Source organism: Phytophthora cinnamomi, assembly GCF_018691715.1.
Source record: "Phytophthora cinnamomi strain GKB4 chromosome Unknown Contig24, whole genome shotgun sequence".
NCBI classification, from domain to species: domain Eukaryota; phylum Oomycota; class Peronosporomycetes; order Peronosporales; family Peronosporaceae; genus Phytophthora; species Phytophthora cinnamomi.
The window spans coordinates 552802-571021 of record NW_027150957.1 but is presented as its reverse complement, the minus strand read 5'-3'; the positions used below and the strand labels follow the sequence as shown (position 1 = coordinate 571021).

Sequence of the window (18220 nt, the reverse complement as noted above, 5' to 3'; positions counted from 1 at the left end):
GCGAGGAAGCAAGTTGAGGAATGCCCTCCCTCGATTCAAGTGACTTGAAGGCTGTTGCGTCAACGTCATGTGGTCAACCGTGTTGACCACATGACCCGATTACGCCCACCTTGAAAGGTGAGTCACGGACACTGAGCCAACGGATTCGCTGAAAATATGCCTATAAGCCAATCAAAGAGCAGGAATTTTCCCTGCGACTCGTGAACAAACTCGGTTTAGGCATTTCCGAGTCCTGGACACTGCTATCACCACAACAGCAATAGTGGCCTACCCGATCGATGCCTTCGCCTGGCGATCAGATCCCAGATCAAGAAGACCTGGCACCCGCACACTCCAACAACGCGTCCACGTGGCTGACCCGCCCACGCAATCGCCTTCGCCTTCTCCTCCAGGCTCCAGGCCAGCATGGAAGATGAAAGTCCCAGTCTGCGTGAGAACTGCGTGCCGGTGGTGGATACTTTCGCCAGGCAAGATTGCCAGAACGGCGTGACGTGGCAATCAGCCCATCACCCCTCGACATACAAACGCCAAGTCAACGAGAAGCGATACATCATTCTGTTCGCGTAATCACTCCTTTTCCGCCAATCGCGAGGCTGCGAGCTCTCACGCGCATCAAACAAGACAAGTCTCACCTCAACTGCCCAATACCCCCCCCTCCATCCTCCATCATAATGGAGTCCATTCTCCTTCCCCGCTGCCCATTCCTGCTTTTGCCTCCTCGAGCGCAACAGCCCCCAGCACACAGCACACAGCAACCACGAGCTCCCTCAAGCCCGCGCTCTCCAAGATGTTCACGCCGCGCCTCATCGCCAAGAAGTTCGTGGCCCGCGAGCAGGGCGAAGGCGCCGGCGCGCGCGTGCACCGCTCCATCGGCACCACGCGCCTGCGCAACCTGGACCCGTTCCTCATGCTGGACGAGTTCAACGTGGGGCTGCCCGGCGGCTTCCCGGACCACCCGCACCGCGGCTTCGAGACCGTCACGTACGTGCTGCCCACGTCCAAGGGCCACATGTGCCACGAGGACTTCCTGGGCAACAAGGGCGAGCTGCGCCCCGGCGACCTGCAGTGGATGACGCCCGGCAAGGGCATCATGCACGCCGAGATGCCCAAGAGCGAGGTGCCCGCGCACGGCCTGCAGCTCTGGATCAACCTGCCGCGCAGCCGCCGCATGATCGAGCCGCGGTACCAGGAGATCAGCCGCGACACGGCGCCGCACGCCTTCAACGACGACAAGAGCATCGAGGCCATCGTGTTCGCCGGCGAGGTCTTCGGCAAGCGCGGCCCCATCGAGACCGAGGCGCCCGTCACCTACGTGCACTTCATGCTCGGCAAGGGCGCCAAGCTCGAGTACCCCATCCCGGAGACGCACCACGTCTTCGTGTACGCCGTCACGGGCACGGGCAAGTGCGTGGACCACTCGATCGAGCCGCACGAGGCCATCGTGATGGAGATGAAAGGCGACGGCGTGCTGCTGCAGGCGGACGACGACGACAAGCTCGAGGTCATCGTCATGACCGGCGAGCCGCTCGAGGAGCCCGTGGTGCAGTACGGCCCGTTCGTCATGAGCACGGGCGACGAGATCCGCCAGACGTGGGAGGACTTCCAGATGGCCAAGAACGGCTTCGAGAACGCGCACTCGTGGGCCTCGGAGATCGGCAACCGCCGTCGCTAAGTAGGATGGAGAGTGCCACGACGTCTGAAGGAAAAGATTTCGGCTTACTCGCAAACTCGCAGCGAAGTTGGCGTCTGGACGCAGCCTAACTCGCTGGATATATATTATGCATACATGTGCAAGCATCGTTAGCGTAGGTAACCTAATGAATTGAACATGCTTGAGAATTGGAAAGCTTGTCCTTTATGTAGTGTATTTGTAGTTTCGGCAACATACGAGCACATCTTCGTGTGCATCGAGCTCAAGGCCTTAGGCAGAATTGGAGTGTATGCATTTGTGACCCAACGGATTAGCGGTGATCTCACTGAAAAATGACGCACGTTGTTTTGGCCTTCATGGTTTCAACGATTGAGACTTCCGATCTAACGGCGGCGGAGCGCAATACCGGACTTCCAGCCGTGAGCATCATTGAAGCCATTCGCACGTAGGTCATAGTCCCACAGCGTTTGTTTAATACCCTCACGCGAAGACATCACGAATGGACCGTACTGGAACAGGGTCTCGTTTAAAGGTACTTGCAGGCCTTGCGCAGGCTCCGTGCTCCGCGTGCACGATTCCTCTGCTCGCAGTCATCCACGGGAGGTCTCCCGGTCGGAGCTCGCCCTTGTTGCCCATAAAGTCTTCATGACGCATGCCGCCCTTGGACGTGGGAACGCATACGTGACAGTCTGGAAGCCTCAGTGGGGGTTGTCAGGGAAGTATGTGGGCAGCGCCACCCTGAATTTGTCCAGAAAGAGGAACGGATCGAAGTTGCGCAGTCGGGACGACCCAGTCGAGTGGTTCACTAGAGCTTCGTCTCCGTCGCTCACTGCGCTAGCTTGGAAGCTCTTGGCCACTTCCCGTGATTTGAACTCGGGCATGTGGCAAATTGATGAAAGAGCAGATCGAGCGAGCATGCTCTGATGATCCAAAGTCGAGAAATGATAGCAAATTTCATTTCTTCTGATTGGACAACAAATTTTGGGAATAATCTGGTTACTCAATCTGTGACGTGTGAGACGGGCAACATGGCTACAGCCGGACATACAGCCACTGCTCGGTCCTCGAACACGCTCGTTCTCGGCGCTGCCACGGATCCTCTTCGTGGTCGTCGGCCGTATCGCTCGCAATAGACAATACGCTTCCGTTGCTGCTACTATCGGTCTCCGAGAACGACAGCGCTCTCGGCTTCTCACCTACTGCGACGGCGGCGGGGTCGCAGCGCTCGACCGCAGCTCTGCAGAGCCTGCAGTCGCTCGGGTCGCTGCTGGGAGGAACATGTGAAAGTGAATCCACTTGTGTCTGGACGCTGACGGACAGCATGCAGACGTCGTGGCGAGGGGTGAAGAAGTCGCCGGTGTAGCCCATGGCGAGCGCTTCAGACTCGTCGTCGGACTCGGACACGACGGGCAAGAGCGCAAAGCTGTCGCCTGCGTCTTCTTCAAACTGCTGGTGGTAGTTGTCGACGACTCTGTCGTATTCGCCGTCGTCCATGTCATCGTCTGTGATGGCTTCGTCCACGTCGATATAGGCAGAGGTGTTTGCAACGCGCTTGTGTTTGCTATCGTCGAGGATTCGGGTGAGCAGCCAACAGGCCGTCGCGATGGCGCCTGCTGTGCCTGCGGCTACGACCGCCTTGGAGATCGCCCTTGCTACTCGATATTGCATACTGAGGGCCTGCGCGCCGCTGTTTCTTTTGCGCTGTGAGAATTGGCTTCCACCGTCCATGGCCACAGATCCCAGCTAAAATAATACGAGGGCGGATCCCCACGGTGCCGCCAGCCCTTCCACCAAGCCATCGAACGCATTTCCGAGTCTGGACGTATTTGCTAGTCGGTGCCGGTGCTGCTTAATATACAACGTTCTGCAATCGAGTGAGAGTTGTATTCTATCCATGCAGTTCATACGTTATCACATCAAGTCGGTTGGGTCTTCCGCTAGCTCCACACGAGCACCAGCGAGCTCCGCTCCTCTTCTTCGCTCGTCGGGTCCTTGCAGTCGTCCTCGCTCGACATGGAGAGAGACCCGCGCAGTTCCATGGACTTGCGATCCTGAACTTGTCCCGTGTTGCGGTACTTCTGCTTATCCTCGCAGCTGAAGTACAGGTTGGCACGGTCAGACTGCCACCCCTGCAGGTTCAGCTTGTACGCGAGCCGCTCGCCGCCCTCGAGCAGCGCTTGCTCCACGTCGGGGTTGTCCAGCTTGAGGAATAGACTCAGTGCTACCAGCACTTTGCACATGTGGGCAGCGCCGAACGGGGCTTGGTAGCAGCGGAAGTGCCGGATGCGGTAGTTGGCCCGCAGCGCCGCCAGCAGCGTCCGCATCAGCGCCGTCAGAGCCTGCGTCCGCTGCTCAAAGACGTGCTGGGACTGGTGGTTGAAGAGCGTCCGCTTGGGGAACTCGAAGCTGCCCAGCACGGCGAACAGCGACCAGAACGGACACGACCCCAGCGCGCAGCAGCAGGCGCGGACGTTCTTGCAGTCCGTGACGTGGTGCAGCTCGCGGTACAGCGCACGACACTCGCTGTAGGTGCGTGCGACCTCGTGCGCCACCGGCACGTTGTGCAGCTCGAGCGTCGCGGTCTGGTCCAGGTCCTGGCGCCGAGCTGCGGCCAGTCGGTTCTGGGGACTCCGAGACCGCGGCCGGACGGCGAACACGTACGCGGGCGATGGCCCGTGCGGATCCACGCGTGCCACCTGCACGTCGATCTCGCGCAGCAGCACGGTCTTCATGGTTCCGGGGTGGTGGTTTCGACCGGAAAGCTAAAATAGCGTGAAGTGATGCGAGTAAGTGATGGTTGGCGGCATGCGCTCGCCATTGCTTTCACACAGGAATGATGCGTGTGTAACTAGGAGCCTATCCAGCGTCGTTTCAAAGTGACGAAATGAGGCGAGAGCGGTTCTCGCCGCTCTTGCATCCTTCTCGTCGAGGAGCGTCGGCGCTTCCGAAACCCGCATGCCGTTGCACAGTTTTTAGCTTCTCTAAAATCTGCGCACTGGTGATGGCGTTGGTAATGCGCAGAGGATGCAGCAGTGTTGTTGCCGTCTGGGATCGTCGGTCACGGTGAGAGTCGCCTGGGTGGCACGAACTACATGTAGTGTAGCTCTAAGAAGTAGTCCGGCCTCGACTAAGGACGGACTCCATTAAACAAATCCTTGAATGCGTGTGTAGGTGGACGGCCATTTTTTTGTTGTCGCTGTCAACTCGCCGCTACTGCGACTTGCACTGCGAGACTTGCCAAGCGTTGCGGCGGTACATGTACTGTCATCCTGGTTATCTGCGGCGGATTCTGCAAGTTGCCAGTGGCAACCCCGTCCTGCCCTGCATGCACTGCGCTCTGTGTCACCTCTCCGTGATCGTCGCGACTCGCTTTGGCCTGTATCAGGTCTCAGTTCTGACATCGTTCATCCTCAAGGAACTCGGTTCGCTGGTCGCGCCAAAAAGGTTCGCTCGGCGGTCCCACACACCACGTCCGTAATTGCGTGTTACGGGCAGCCACACGCCGGCACTCGCGCCCGGGGCAGAGGCAGGCTGTATCGCTTCCCGTGGCTTTCGCGCATCCTCCAGGGGGGAGAAGTAGTCACCGCTCAACTCTCGCAATCGCGCTGGTCATTCCGGAATTTCCCGTCGAGCGCTCAGAGCTGCTACGACTGATTCCTCGCCTCAGTGGAAGCCATGACGATCTCCACCCGCATCCGCGGCGAGCTGTTCGTAACGCAAGCGCAGTCCTCGCGCCACGAGCAGAGCTCGGACGACGCCGCTGTTGCGGTCAGCCCACAGCTCATCCGTCTGCCGCTCACGCGGCCTCCGGACGCCCCAGGCAGCAGCAAGAAGCCCAAGAAGAAGACCAAGCGAGCCCTGAAACAGCAGCCCACCAAGCTCAAGGCAGAGGCCATGGCGGACGATCGCCAGGCGTCGCACCGCCACGGCCTTCCCTGGACCACGGAAGAGCACGACCGCTTCCTGCAGGGGCTGGAGCGCTACCCGTCCGGCCCCTGGAAGGCCGTGGCCGCCTTCGTCGGCACGCGCACACCACGCCAGACCATGACCCACGCACAGAAGTACCGCCAGAAGATCCAACGCCGGCGCCGCGGACTGCTGACCTCGTCGCGGCAACCGGTGCCCGAGAGTTCCGCCGTGTACTGCGGGCTCGTCATCACCACCAGCGCCAAGGACAGCGACCGAGAACCAAGCGCCAATAGCAGCAGTAGCAAGTCCCCCACTGCAGTGGACGCGGACGAGCGGATGGCGTCGCTGGAGCCCAACTGGTTCGACAAGGTGCAGGTGGGCGAGCTGGACGCCGCGTTCCGAGCCTTCCTCGAGGTCTACGACCCCACGCTCTTCCCCATGGAGGACGACGCGCAAACATTCGCGGCCAGCTCGTTCCCGGGCGACGCGGACTGCAACGTCTCCATGGTGGAGGACTGCATGTCCATCGTCCTGTGACGAAGAAAGGATGGCTACATGTCTTGTTAATCAACTAGCGGTAAAATTAAACGAAATTCATTGGCTAACATACACTTCAAACACGCGCTCATTGGTTGAAAAACGGTTCTATACTGATACAGTATTACAACCCATCGGAAAAAGAGAGGACCGTTGCATTGACTTCATTTGTAACTTTTGCGTACGTCGGCAACTCACACACAATATGCACGAAAAGATGCGAGGTGGTTGGGAGTAAAGCTGATTTGCTGCTCCCAGCTACATTTTGAAGTGAGGCTACTTCTCCTATACTTTTCTCAGCTCTCATACGTCCCAGGCTCCTAACTGCAACGTATCTTTAGCATCCCAGTTGGACAAAAAACACTCTGACGGGCAGCTACTGCATCCACCAACCAGTAATTCACAACAGCCTCCATGTCTTGTTAATCAACTCGCTGTAAAATTAAATGAAATTCATTGGCAAACACGCTCTTCAAATTCGCGCTCATTGGTGGAAAGCCGGTTCTATACTAGTATTACACACCCAACGGAAATGAGAGGAGCGGTGCATTGACTTCCGCCCCCACTTCACGATTTTCTCGCCCTGCACGATGACCTCGTCTGAATCGGCTCTGCGGCGGCTGCTCACGGCACGGCGGGCCGAGGTGGCGACGGTGAGCGTCGCCGCCAAGCCCGCGACCGTCTTCGACAGCCAGGACGTGACGGCGCCCTACACGCAGTACATGTTCAAGCTGCGCAGCTCCGGCGCGTCTAAGGAGGAGTGGCGCTTCCGCAAGCGTTACTCGGAATTCCGCGCGCTGCGCCGCAAGCTGCGGCGCTGGAGGAAGCGGTGGGAGATGAGTTGCGCCAAGCAGGGCGAGGCCTTCCAAGCGGTGGCCAAGTTGCTGAAGCAGGCGGCGGGACCTGATTTCCCGAGGAAGCACATCCGGTGCGACACTGGTGCCATCATCCACGAGAGGCGGCGACGCTTCATGGACTATGTGCGCACGCTGCTAGCGGTGTACACGGACCTGGAGGTGCTGCTGGCCGCCCCGGGCAGCTTGAAGGGCAACTTCCTCAGCGACGTCGTGTGTCTTAACGCGGTGCTCACAGAAATCCAGCGGTTCCTGGAGATTCCGCCGAAGCGGAAGGAGGTCGAGGCCAAGTTGACCCGAGCGGTCATGGTTCTGCAGGACGTGGTGGTGATGAAGACCCCCGCCGGGGAAGGAGTGATGCCGCAGTGCTGCATTTGCCTCGGCGAGAGCGACCCGACTGACAATCAAGGAAGCGGCAGGGAGATGGCGCAATTGGCGTGCAAGCACGCGTTCCACGAGGACTGCATTATCCACTGGCTTCAGTGCGGCTCCACGTGCCCGATGTGTCGCCGGGCTGTCGGACACACTGCAAGTCGAAGAGTAGCGATCCTGTAGTCTGACCTCCCAAAGTTTGGAGGCCTCGAGTAGTAAGTGCTTCTATTGCGTAGGATAGCGCTCATCAATGCGTTTTGCCTGAGTGATGCCGCTTCTGAACCGGAGTGCCGGGGACGTTTTCCGTGGTCCTGTCTGAGCCGTCCACACCGATGAGATCCCATGCCTGTTGTTCGCGAGTGGCTGACGCCAACGCCGAGGTCTAAAGCGCCATGAGACCGCTAGTAGCGTTCGTGTTCTAGTGGGCCTTCGTGAGTGATGGTGGTCTTAGGCACCGCGTGGAGCAAGCTTGGCGATTTTGGCGGCGCAATGTTGACAGAGCGTGGGCTTTGCATGGATTGCATTGCGAAGCCATGCGCCTTTTCGCGGGCACTTTTTGAGTATCCACCAGGGGGGGGGGCTTATGCGACCGGAGTTCGAGCGAATGCTGCTCGGTGCTTGGTGTTCATCAGGAGTGACTAAGATCGGATAAGCAAATGAAGGTAAGGTCAGCACCACGGGATCTGCGCAATGCTAGTGCGCTGATATCAAACAGCTTTTCATGATCCTGGAGCCAAGCTGCCAGGAAACGGCTCTGGAAGTGAAGAGGGCAACCCAGCCCTTGGCATTGAGCTCGCGAGATTTGCTTCAGACACGAAGCTGCAGCCTGATCATTATTAGCCAGCTCAGCGGCGAAAACGGCCTCGCGTCAGCTCGTACAGCCACTCGCGCAGGTCGATGCAAAGTGTCCGCGGATCGTCATCTGAAGATCACAAAATATGGCTTGAAAATGTATAGTGTTCAGAAGGGTGACAGTGATTATTTTCAAAAAAATCTTTTTGGATGAAAATCCAACAACGACTATCGAAACGGCGAAAAAGGCAAAGGATAATCCACGCAAAGCGGCCGCATCAGCTGGTTTCGGCGAGCGCATTGAGCTGGTGAAGCGGACATTGGCATGTTGAGCGGTGCTGCCTCGCGATCTTGCTCGCGTCGACCAGTTTTGAAAAAGCCGAGAGCCGGAGAGAACTCTACGGGCTCACCAGTAGTGCACTACAACTACAACAGGTGCAGCGTCTGCATTGACTTCAACTTCAACGGACACTCCCCAACAACAGCAACAGCAGCAACAGCAGCGATCTCAGATACCAGCAGCAGACAGACAGGTGAACAAGCGGATGACCATCACGCACAGCGTTCAACAGGAGTTCCTCGACGACGAAAGCAAGAGCCTCATCTGTATCCCATGCCGGCCCAGCTCGACCAGCACGCATAGCTCGCCGCTCGCGAGTGCTGCATTGCAATCGCGCGGACCGCCGACAGTTATCCGTCGATCTGCTCCTACGATCTCCACCACCACCCCGCCATCGTTGCTACAGGTGCCTTTGCCGCCGCTGCCGACTCCCTCCACCAGTCCGACTCGAACTGCAGAGTCCACGAAAGGCGAGCGCTGGACCGAGGACGAGCACGAGCGGTTCTTGCTCGGCATGGAGATGTTTAAGGCCGGGCCCTGGAAGAAGATCGCCGGTGTCGTCGGTACGCGCGATGCGAGGCAGACTATGAGTCACGCGCAGAAGTACCGGCAGAAGATCAAGCGCCGCAAGCTGGGGCTGCCGACGCCCGAGTACCCGCGCCGCGTTGACCACGGGATCGTCACTGCCTCCTCCACCGCCAAAAGAATGCGGACGGCGGTGACCACTGAAGCCGCGCCAACAGGTGAATCTCGCGCAGCGGATCCGGTGGCGCGGACTGCGGGGTCTCGACATGTATCACCGGGTGGCCAGTTGCCACGGGAAGCACTGGATGAGAGAGCGCGCGTGACCGCCGGGCTTATTCCTGCGGAGACCATGCACGCGATCAGAGCTGTCGCGGATAATGTGGGCAGCGGCGCGCGTACACCCGACCGCGCAGTGGTCGGAGCTAATATCGGACGCGAGGACACTCGGGCCCAACCGCAGTCATTAGACGCGGCACTAGAGCCGCTGGACGCCAATGTTTTGGTGGTGCAGGACAGCTGGCTCGGACCAGATGAGTTGTGGGAGTTCCTCGATGGCCGCGCTGCGTCGGGGCCTGATGTGGCCGGCGATGCCGAGGCGCAGCCATGCTTGCGAGAGGCAGGTTATCAGTAATCGATTTAAGCAGTTAGGACGGCGGCGCCAGTGCAGGCGCCAGTGGGAAGGTTTCGTCGGTGCAGCGGTGGCGGTTAGGCAATGCAAGTGCGGCATGTGCTCACGTTTGTGCTCATCGTTTGGTGTGGCGGTATTTCTAAGAAAACACGATCTCAACAATACTTGTACGAGGAGTCAGCGCACCGGCTCCAACTTCAACGTTGACGAGCCACGTGAGCGCTCGTTGATCATCGGAATTCATTAGCGCAGCTGACGACTCCTGTGGCTGCAGGCGCTGTCGCTGTGCGGGGCGACGGCGACGCCGCCGACGTTGCACCGGTCCAAAGAAACCCAGAAGCCAGTCCGGGCGGCGGCCAAAGTTTGGGCGCGCTCGGCCCGTTTGGGCCAAACGGGCCGTAATGACGTGTAACTCGTACGTGTACTTGTTGAACAGCTGCAGTCGCGCCTGCTGATTCTGGCCAGCGTGTTGCTCAAGCGGCGGCGCATTGTTATTGCAGCGCCTCGACGCTCTCCGCCTGGCCGGCCGGCACGCCCAACTGGCCCCACCGCGAGGAGATAAGACAGCAGCGGCGTCGCCCCATCGCTGGATTTTGCTCAATAGCTTCGCCGTCTGAGGAAACCCAGGCGTTCCTTCCATATTGCCTTCAGTTGACCCGGATTTTCCGCTGGAAGTCCAGCGGGCGCCGACTTCCGGCTGTGTGGGCCAGAGAGCGCGAGCGACTACCCGTCCGTCTCACACCTTACGCGCTTCCGCGCTTGTGCGCGCAGTAAACAGTCAGCAGGGCAGAGCAGGTCTCATTCCAACTTTCGCCTCGCAGCGCTCACTCCCCTCAGTCATGGCCATCACCGCCGACGTCAAGAGCCAACTGTTCCAGCCCGCGACCGCGGGCGGCGAGCTCATCCGCCTCGAGGCGGCGCCGCCGTCCCCGGGCTCGAGCTCCAGCAGCTCGTCCTCGGACAGCGAGAAGCTCTCGCCCGGCAGCACCAACGGCCGCGCGTGGACGGCCGAGGAGCACAACCGCTTCCTCGAGGGGCTCGAGCTCTTCCCGTCCGGCCCGTGGAAGGAGATCGCGGCCCACGTGGGCTCGCGCACCACGCGCCAGACCATGACGCACGCGCAGAAGTACCGCGAGAAGATCGCGCGCCGCAAGCGCGGCCTGCGCTCGTCCGCCAAGCCGGCGCAGCCGCGCTCGCTCAAGCGGCGGCGCGACCACAAGCAGCAACAGACGCAGCACAAGCGCGACGCCGCGTCGCCCTGCTCCGTGGCCGCGCCCTTCGCGCCCGTGTCGGCGCGGCGAGGCGTGGACCCCATGGACTTCCACGGCTGCTTCGTGCCGGCGCCCGTCGTGACGCTGCCGACGCAGATGTACCCCTACGGCTTCGGGCCCGAGAGCGACGGCGCCAACTTCGCGGCCATGCTCTGCGACCTGGACCCGCTGCCCATGTCCGAGGAGGAGATCGACCTCATCCTCGAGGCCGCCATGGTGCCCACGCCCGTGCAGTTGCCGCTGCACCAGTCGGCGGGCGTCGTGCTGTGAGAGCATGGAGAGCCACGTTGAAGTTACCAAGCAAATCTCAAGCTCTGCTGGAGCTACAGTACTCACTCACACCTCACGCGGACAGTTCCATCCCCCCGAGCTCCTGCACGTGCATGTTGCCCGTTGATCGTCGTCGTAAAGAGCTCTGCACACTCACACATACTATACTGCGGGTATCCGTTGAGGAACGCCGCTCGCTCCAGTTGCTCCATGAAGCATAGGACCAAATAGAACAGCGGTGGAGAAGAAAAAGGACGCGCGCAATTTGGGTGCAGACAGAACATTTTTTTTTTTTCATCGCAGAATAGAACTCACGTATCTCATCAAGCATCACCTCGTCTCCTTTTTAACTCCCCGTTCGTGTGTGGCGGAGACCGAACTCTTCCGGGCACGTGAGATGTGATTTCCGGTGTCGGGTCAACCTCTAGGCAGAGCGACATCAATGACATCAATGGCCGCGTCGGACACCAAGACTTCGGACACCTTGTGCTTGATATACGTGTATTCTGCGGGCGCGGCGCGTTCCTACCTACCTACCTGCTGCTCTAGTCCCAGTACTTGATGAGGCCGTCCCAGCCGCACGAGATCACCTTGCTGGGCTCGAGCGGATGCCATAGCGCCCCCATCGTCGGGCCGCGGTCGTGCGCACGCAGCTTCTTGATCACCTTGGTCGTCTTCCAGTCCCAGAACACGAGCTTGCCCTCGCCATCGCCCGACATGATGTACTGGCCGTTCGGGGAGAAACCGATCTGGCACGCGTAGCCGGCGTTCTGGTGGCCCTTGAACACCTTCTTGCGGTTGATCTTGAACTTGTCCCGCGCCGTGTACACGTCGATCTGGTTGTTCAGCGACTGGCCGGCGAAGAAGCCGCCGCTCGGGTGCAGCGTCACGGCCGGCATCGAATGCATGCTCGGCTCCGAGATGTACTTGATCGGTACCGGGATGCCCCACTCCCAGACCAGCAGCTTCTTGTCGTCGGAAGTACTCACGAAGCGTTTGTTGTCGTCCACAAACGTCACCGAGTTCACCGCCTGCAAGTGGTGGTTGTACTCCTGCACGATCTCGCCTGACCGCGTGTCGAACTGCACCACCATGTTGTTCGAGTCGCCCACCACGAAGTTGGTGTTATCCAGCGGGTAGAACTTGACGGAGTACGGCACACGCCGAGTCGTGAACGAGTGCACGGCCTGCCCTGTTTCCGTGTCCCACAACTGGATAAACCGATCGAAGCTGCAGCTCAAGAACTGCCGGCCATCATTGCTGAAGTTGATACCGCGCACCGCACCCGAGTGGCCTTCATACACCCGCTGACACTTGCGTTCGTTGTAGACGTCCCAAATACGGACCGTGTTGTCCATACTGCCCGAGAGCAGCAAGTGGCCATACCGCGGGAACAGCTCGATCGCCTGCACGCCCTTGGTGTGCCCCGTCCACTTGTGTACACACCTCTTGGGCAAGAAGACCTGGTGATCGCCGTCGTCGGGCTTGAGTGTGCGCGGAGGCTCCACCCACGCGCGTCCCTGGTAGTCGTACTCCTGGTCTCCGAGGAACGTGGACTTGCCCTCGAGCGCCGTCTGCCCCGCCTTGAGCCTCGCCGGGAGCAAGTGCGCCGTCTTCTTCTCCACCATGCGGTCGAAGTCCATCTCGTCGTCCGCCTCCTCCTTGGCCTCGGCCTTGCGTCGCTTGGCCTCCTGGTGTTCCTCCCTCAGCGCCTTCTGCTGCTCGGTCATCGTGCCCTGCTCCGCGTCGGTCAGCGCCTTGCCCTTCTCCTTGTACGGGGCCCAGATGCCGTCGGTGGCTTCGTCCCCAAAGTCCTCGGCTGCTGCTCGCTCCTTGGAGACGGTCTGGTTCTTCCTCTTCTTAGCGTTGCGTCTCGTAAAGACGTTCTCCTCGCCCGGGGCGACGATATGCTCAGCCAGCTTCTCTCCTGGCAGTGCTGGGGCCGAGGGCGGCGCCCCCTTGGCTCTGCTTCTGGCGGGGTTGCGGCTCAGCGTCTGGTTGAGCGTGTGGTACTGCGACTCGAAGCTGAAGTCCTCCATGTCCGCCTGCTCCACGACGCCCGTGACCACCTGCTTGCCGCTGCCGGCGCGCAGCGGGTCCGCGAGCGCCAAGTCCGTCGTCGCGCTGCTCTGGGGACCCACGTACGGCGCCAGCGTCGACTCCACGGGCAGATTCACGGCCAATTGCGTCTGCGTGGCGGCTGTCAGGAACGCCGCCTTGTTTGCCTGCTCCTGCCGGTCCGAGAGCGCTACGAACGGCGCCGAGTTGACCACGGGGAGAGCGAGAGACGGAGAGTCCGTGGAGCGCGGAGACGTGGAGCGAGGCGCCTCCTCCTCGTCGCTAGACGCATACGCACCGAGCGCCTCCATGATCGCAGCTTCGACGATGCTCGGGTTGGTGGTTGGGCTATTGTTGTGTGGTGCACGCAGAAAAGTGATGTTGTGTGTCGAACACAAGTTTGAAGTTGCACAGCGCCTGTCTCTGCGCGATAGACGCATGCGTCGTCACGACGCTGCGTGGTTAACATCTCTTTACAGTATCCGATATGACCGGTGCATTAGTTGTAACAGGTTTAAATAATAGAACACGTTCGTATATACCGGTATATACCGGTTAAAATGAAATGTTCACAGGTGAATACCGGTTTTGAATTTGGTTTGGTTTTGACCGTTACAGTCGTGGGGATGCGCGACGCTGCATTGCTCCACCACCGGCCGACGTCATTAGCCATCTTGCGTGGAAGAGAGCAAGCCGGGATATCGATCGTCTCTGTTCCGCGAAGCACTCCAGTATCCAAGCACCATCACAATGGCCGACTCGGTCTGGGACCTGCAGAAGGCGCTGCGCTCTTCGTCGCCGCAGATCACGGGCCGCCGCGAGTCCGAGCCGGGCATGTCGTCGGGCTTCTCGGACTCGACGACGCCCAAGGCGTTCGACATCGCGGTGCCCGGCGGATTCCGGCGCCACCACGTGCAGACGACGCCCCGTCCCGTGGTGTCCAAGGCGCTGCGCGACCAGATCATCGACCGCATCAACGGCGTGTACGACCCGTTCATCGGCAGCATCCTGAGTCAAGACAATGACGAGTACGACGAGATGAACGTCGAGGAGCGAGCGCGCAGCCTGCTGATGACGCCGCCGCTGAGACTGCCCACACACGGACGCACCCCCACCAGAGAGTGAGTGAAATCTGAGCCTGAAGGGCAGCAGTGCAGCTGCGGAGACTTGACTGACTCATCGGCATGATAATGATTTGGTGAATTGTAGGTTGGGGGCACCATCGGAGACCACGGGGCTCATCAAGACGGAGCCTGCCCCTCCGAAGTCCAGAGATAGTGACAAAACAACGACGCTGTGGCACGCGCTGCTGACGCTGCTCAAGTCGTTTGTCGGAACGGGTATTTTGTTCTTGCCCGATGGGTTCCGCAGTGGTGGCATTCTCTTCTCGCCGCTGTGTTTGGCGTTTGTCGCGGCGCTCACGCTCTACGCAATGCTGCGGTTGCTGCAGTGCCGTGAGTTGGTCGGTGGCACGTACGGCCATGTCGGATTCAAAGCTTACGGCTCCTGGGGGCGCCGCATGGTGCAGATCTCCATCATCATGATGCAGGCTGGGTTCTGCTGCACCTATGTGATTTTTGTGGCGCAAAATATGGCCGAGGTGCTCGCGTTCTGGGGCCACACTGTGGATACGTCGATGCTTATCCTGCTTCAAATTGCGGTGTATATCCCGCTGTCTTGGATCCGGTACATCAGCTACTTCTCCATTAGCAACCTTATCGCCGATGTGTTTATCCTGTATGGGCTCGCCTTCATCCTGGGAAACAGCTTCTGGCTACTCGCCACGGATGGTCCCGCGAAGGATGTCGAGCTCTTCAACCAGCAGGATTACCCCGTGTTCATCGGCACTTCGATCTTCACGTTTGAAGGTATTGGTCTTGTGCTACCCACGCAGAGCTCTTTGAACCAGTCACGTCAGAAGCGCTTCCCGCGTTTGCTATCGTGGACGGTGGTCGGTCTGCTCGTGTTCTACTCGTTCTTTGCCGGCATCAACTACATCACTTTTGGCAGCAGCATTGCTCCTATGGTCACGTCCAGTCTGCCACGCAATGGCTGGTCGAGCTCGGTGCAGTTTGGCTACTCGTTTGCCCAGCTTCTATCGTATCCTCTGTTCCTCTTTCCTGCTGTGAAGATCATGGAGGAGATGCTGGGCTTCCCTAGGCGCGCATCCGGCCAGAAGGTTGCCAAGAACTGCTTCCGTGCTGTGGCTGTGCTCGCAACTGTGTGCATCGCCTACTTCGGCCAGGGTCGTCTCGACCTCTTCGTTTCGATCGTCGGTGCTTTCTGCTGCGGTAAGTTTTTATCGATCTAACCTGCTTCTTGTTGAGTCGGCCGTTATCTGACGTTGTGTATTGTCGTGATCAACGTGAGCAGTGCCCCTGAGTTTGGTGTACCCTCCGCTGTTCCATCTGAAGCTGAATCCGAACGCGTCGTGGATGGACAAGATCGTCGACACGTTCGTGATCACGGTGGGCTTGCTCACGTTCTTCTACGTGACGTACTCGAACCTCCAATCCTGGAGCAAGTAGGATGCCTCCACGTTGAAGCGAAATGTGCTGCTACCCTATGTACCTGAAAGCAACTGTCATCCGACAGCAGAGTTACCAAGAAAGATCCACCATCGTAGCTTGAAGGTGTAGCAACACAGCAAATAGCAAATAGCAAAACCTCTCACACCCTCAATTGGCAGCCTTGCCCGACCGTAACAACTTGAAACGCGGTCAAATCATTCGTCTTGCATGCAGACTTCAACACAAAATAATAGAGAGAAGGAGATGGCGATTTCTAAAAACATGTAGACTAGGCAGGACTAGGACAGTACTTCCCGTGCCACATCAGTCCGAGCGTAACCTGAGCTTAGTCGTCCTCCTCGACCTTGGGGGCGAGGTAGAAGCGCATGTAGCCCATGTCGCCGATGGCGTACTCGACGACCACGGGGATGCCGGGCGACATGCTGAGCGTGACCGTCTCGGACAGCGGCGTGGCCTTGGCGAACATATTTAAATACCGGAGCGCGAACGTGAGCTCCACGGGCTCCTCCATGGTGATGATGACGCGGTCGCTCTCCTTCTCGGCCGCCGTGTTGTTCTTGAGCGTGATGTTGCCGGCGCCCAGGTCGCCCGAGACCGAGAACTTGACGCCCTCCTTGCCCACGGCGATGGTGCACGTGTCGCCCATGGTCTGCAGGTCGCGGCAGATGCGCTGGAACTCGCCCGAGGGCATGCGCACGGTGGCCACATACTCGGTGCCGGGGATGCCCAGGTGCTCGCTGTCGATGTCCATCAACTTGAGCGAAAAGTCGGACACGCGGTCGCCGGCTGCCACAAATAAGAAGCAAAGGTTAGAGGGGGAAAATCGGATAAAATCCGGCAAATGTGGCAAAAATCCGGCAAAAACGGCAAACGCACAGGTGGCCTCGAACATGATGTTGAGCGCGTCGCCGTTGTCCTCCGCCGAGAGCGACAGGGCGTCGTCGTTGCCCGAGCACTTGAGGATCTTGGACAGCGACGCCGTCTGCACGCCCAGCGAGATGTTGCGGTCGCAGCGGTAGTGCTCGAAGCCCTCGGCGCGCAGCAGCAGCGACACGAGCGACACGTGCGAGCCGTCCATGGACTGCAGCGCCAGGCCCGACTTGGTGCAGTCGATGTTGCCCTCGGAGATGAGGTCCTTCATGGCCTCCACGATGAGCTTCACGATGCGGCCCTGGGGGAGTCTGGCCTCGAACATGGCGGTTAAGGTGTGCTAAACGGTTAGGGGGAGCGAGCTGGGGCGAGGCAAATTGCCGACTGTTTAGGCGAAGTGTTGGCTGGCAACTGGCAAAGGATTTTGGCGCGAAAAGGAGGCGGGACGGAGGGCAGGAAGATGAACCACTGGCGATTTGTATGCTGCGTGGAAGGGGTGACGCTCTCCCGCCAAAATGGCATTTGCGCGAATCAGAGCGAGGAAACAAGTGAGAGTGGACACGTGATTGGAGAATAATACCGGGGGTACGCTCAGCAGCGTAACCTGAACTTCAACATGTAACCCTCAAGATCTGTGACGTGGCGCAGCATCTACGGCAACTTGTCCAGGCGACCTGGAGCTGCTGGCCGCCTTCTAACGCGGTTGCTGCTGTCGGAACGCGATTGGGGGAGAGTGGTGCGATATGATGTGCCCCCAGCGCTTGAGATGCACAGCTCTGCCGGACCGGAGTTGATATTCTTGGTGGTGGTGCTACTTGGTGCTGGTCCTTCACGGGCTTTAGACACTCGTTGTGGCAGCGAACTGAGGTGAGGATTTGGTCTAAGCCTAGTGTTGGGCTTTGGATTGGGTTTGCGCAGCGTTCCTGCTTGTTGTGGTGCTAATCGTGACGCCATCGGTGGCAACATCGACGGGCCCAGAAGAAATGATGTTGCAGAGCGTCGAACGAGTGGGTCGGCGGTCGGGACGTGGTTCAACTGGCTGTTGTTGCCGTTAGGTCTCTCTGGTGGCGATCGCGATTGGCGATGGAGAGCGGTGGCGTCGCCTTTGCGACGTAAGCGTCCCTGAGCAAGGAGCGGCCGAAAGGTTGAGTCGTCTTGGGGCTCTTCGGTGCTGTTCGAGCTTGCTGTCTGAGCCGGGTCTGCTTCATCTTGATTGTTGTTTGAAGAAGTCTCTGGCACAGCAAATGATTTGGCAATGCGGCAATCGGTTATGACGTGATGCTCTACGTCGGCAATGCTGGCAAACCCTTCTTGTAAGCAATAAGCGCACTCGATAGCCTGGTTTGAGGTTTTGGTCCGATGAGGAGAACGCGTGCTGACGTAGGAGCTGCCGCTGTTTCTCGAAACAACTGGATCTTGCAACACTATGGCTTCGCAGTGCTGCCTATGATCTTCAAATTCTGTTATTGTGATATAAGCCTTGCAGACCTACAACAAATGTGAGTTAGTAGCCTGCATCATAGTTTCACCTATCTTTTCACTTACATCACAACACTCGGTTCGACTGGAGCACATGCTAAAATGATGTGCCATGTCCTTCTTCTTGAAAGCT

At 59.1% G+C, this 18220-nt stretch overlaps 9 protein-coding genes across 9 annotated transcripts; 5 read left to right on the top strand and 4 right to left on the bottom strand.

Moving 5' to 3' along the window:
- Nucleotides 1–787: 787 nt before the first annotated feature.
- Nucleotides 788–1672, top strand: IUM83_15295 (pirin-like protein; the record flags this gene model as incomplete). Its single annotated transcript, XM_067940099.1, has 1 exon — nt 788–1672. The coding sequence occupies one exon, from the start codon at nt 788–790 to the stop codon at nt 1670–1672; it is 885 nt and encodes a 294-aa protein (XP_067794516.1).
- A 677-nt stretch (nt 1673–2349) lies between these two features.
- IUM83_15294 (pirin-like protein) lies at nt 2350–3319 on the bottom strand (the record flags this gene model as incomplete). Its single annotated transcript, XM_067940098.1, has 2 exons — nt 2350–2614; nt 2700–3319. The coding sequence occupies 2 exons, from the start codon at nt 3317–3319 to the stop codon at nt 2350–2352; spliced, it is 885 nt and encodes a 294-aa protein (XP_067794517.1).
- A 269-nt stretch (nt 3320–3588) lies between these two features.
- Nucleotides 3589–4383, bottom strand: IUM83_15293 (Pirin-like protein; the record flags this gene model as incomplete). Its single annotated transcript, XM_067940097.1, has 1 exon — nt 3589–4383. One exon carries the CDS (start codon nt 4381–4383, stop codon nt 3589–3591), a length of 795 nt encoding a protein of 264 aa, XP_067794514.1.
- A 943-nt stretch (nt 4384–5326) lies between these two features.
- On the top strand, nt 5327–6097 carry IUM83_15292 (Myb protein J; the record flags this gene model as incomplete). The annotated part of the gene is made up of 1 exon (XM_067940096.1): nt 5327–6097. The coding sequence occupies one exon, from the start codon at nt 5327–5329 to the stop codon at nt 6095–6097; it is 771 nt and encodes a 256-aa protein (XP_067794515.1).
- Nucleotides 6098–6687: 590 nt separating this feature from the next.
- Nucleotides 6688–7506, top strand: IUM83_15291 (Kazal-like serine protease inhibitor domain and phox-like domain-containing protein; the record flags this gene model as incomplete). The annotated part of the gene is made up of 1 exon (XM_067940095.1): nt 6688–7506. The coding sequence occupies one exon, from the start codon at nt 6688–6690 to the stop codon at nt 7504–7506; it is 819 nt and encodes a 272-aa protein (XP_067794512.1).
- Nucleotides 7507–10447: 2941 nt separating this feature from the next.
- On the top strand, nt 10448–11149 carry IUM83_15290 (Myb-like DNA-binding protein; the record flags this gene model as incomplete). Its single annotated transcript, XM_067940094.1, has 1 exon — nt 10448–11149. The coding sequence occupies one exon, from the start codon at nt 10448–10450 to the stop codon at nt 11147–11149; it is 702 nt and encodes a 233-aa protein (XP_067794513.1).
- A 545-nt stretch (nt 11150–11694) lies between these two features.
- On the bottom strand, nt 11695–13518 carry IUM83_15289 (putative pre-mRNA splicing factor; the record flags this gene model as incomplete). The annotated part of the gene is made up of 1 exon (XM_067940093.1): nt 11695–13518. The coding sequence occupies one exon, from the start codon at nt 13516–13518 to the stop codon at nt 11695–11697; it is 1824 nt and encodes a 607-aa protein (XP_067794440.1).
- A 439-nt stretch (nt 13519–13957) lies between these two features.
- Nucleotides 13958–15735, top strand: IUM83_15288 (Vacuolar amino acid transporter; the record flags this gene model as incomplete). Its single annotated transcript, XM_067940092.1, has 3 exons — nt 13958–14328; nt 14417–15498; nt 15581–15735. The coding sequence occupies 3 exons, from the start codon at nt 13958–13960 to the stop codon at nt 15733–15735; spliced, it is 1608 nt and encodes a 535-aa protein (XP_067794439.1).
- A 328-nt stretch (nt 15736–16063) lies between these two features.
- IUM83_15287 (proliferating cell nuclear antigen) lies at nt 16064–16933 on the bottom strand (the record flags this gene model as incomplete). The annotated part of the gene is made up of 2 exons (XM_067940091.1): nt 16064–16524; nt 16615–16933. The coding sequence occupies 2 exons, from the start codon at nt 16931–16933 to the stop codon at nt 16064–16066; spliced, it is 780 nt and encodes a 259-aa protein (XP_067794442.1).
- Between the last annotated feature and the right edge of the window lie 1287 nt (nt 16934–18220).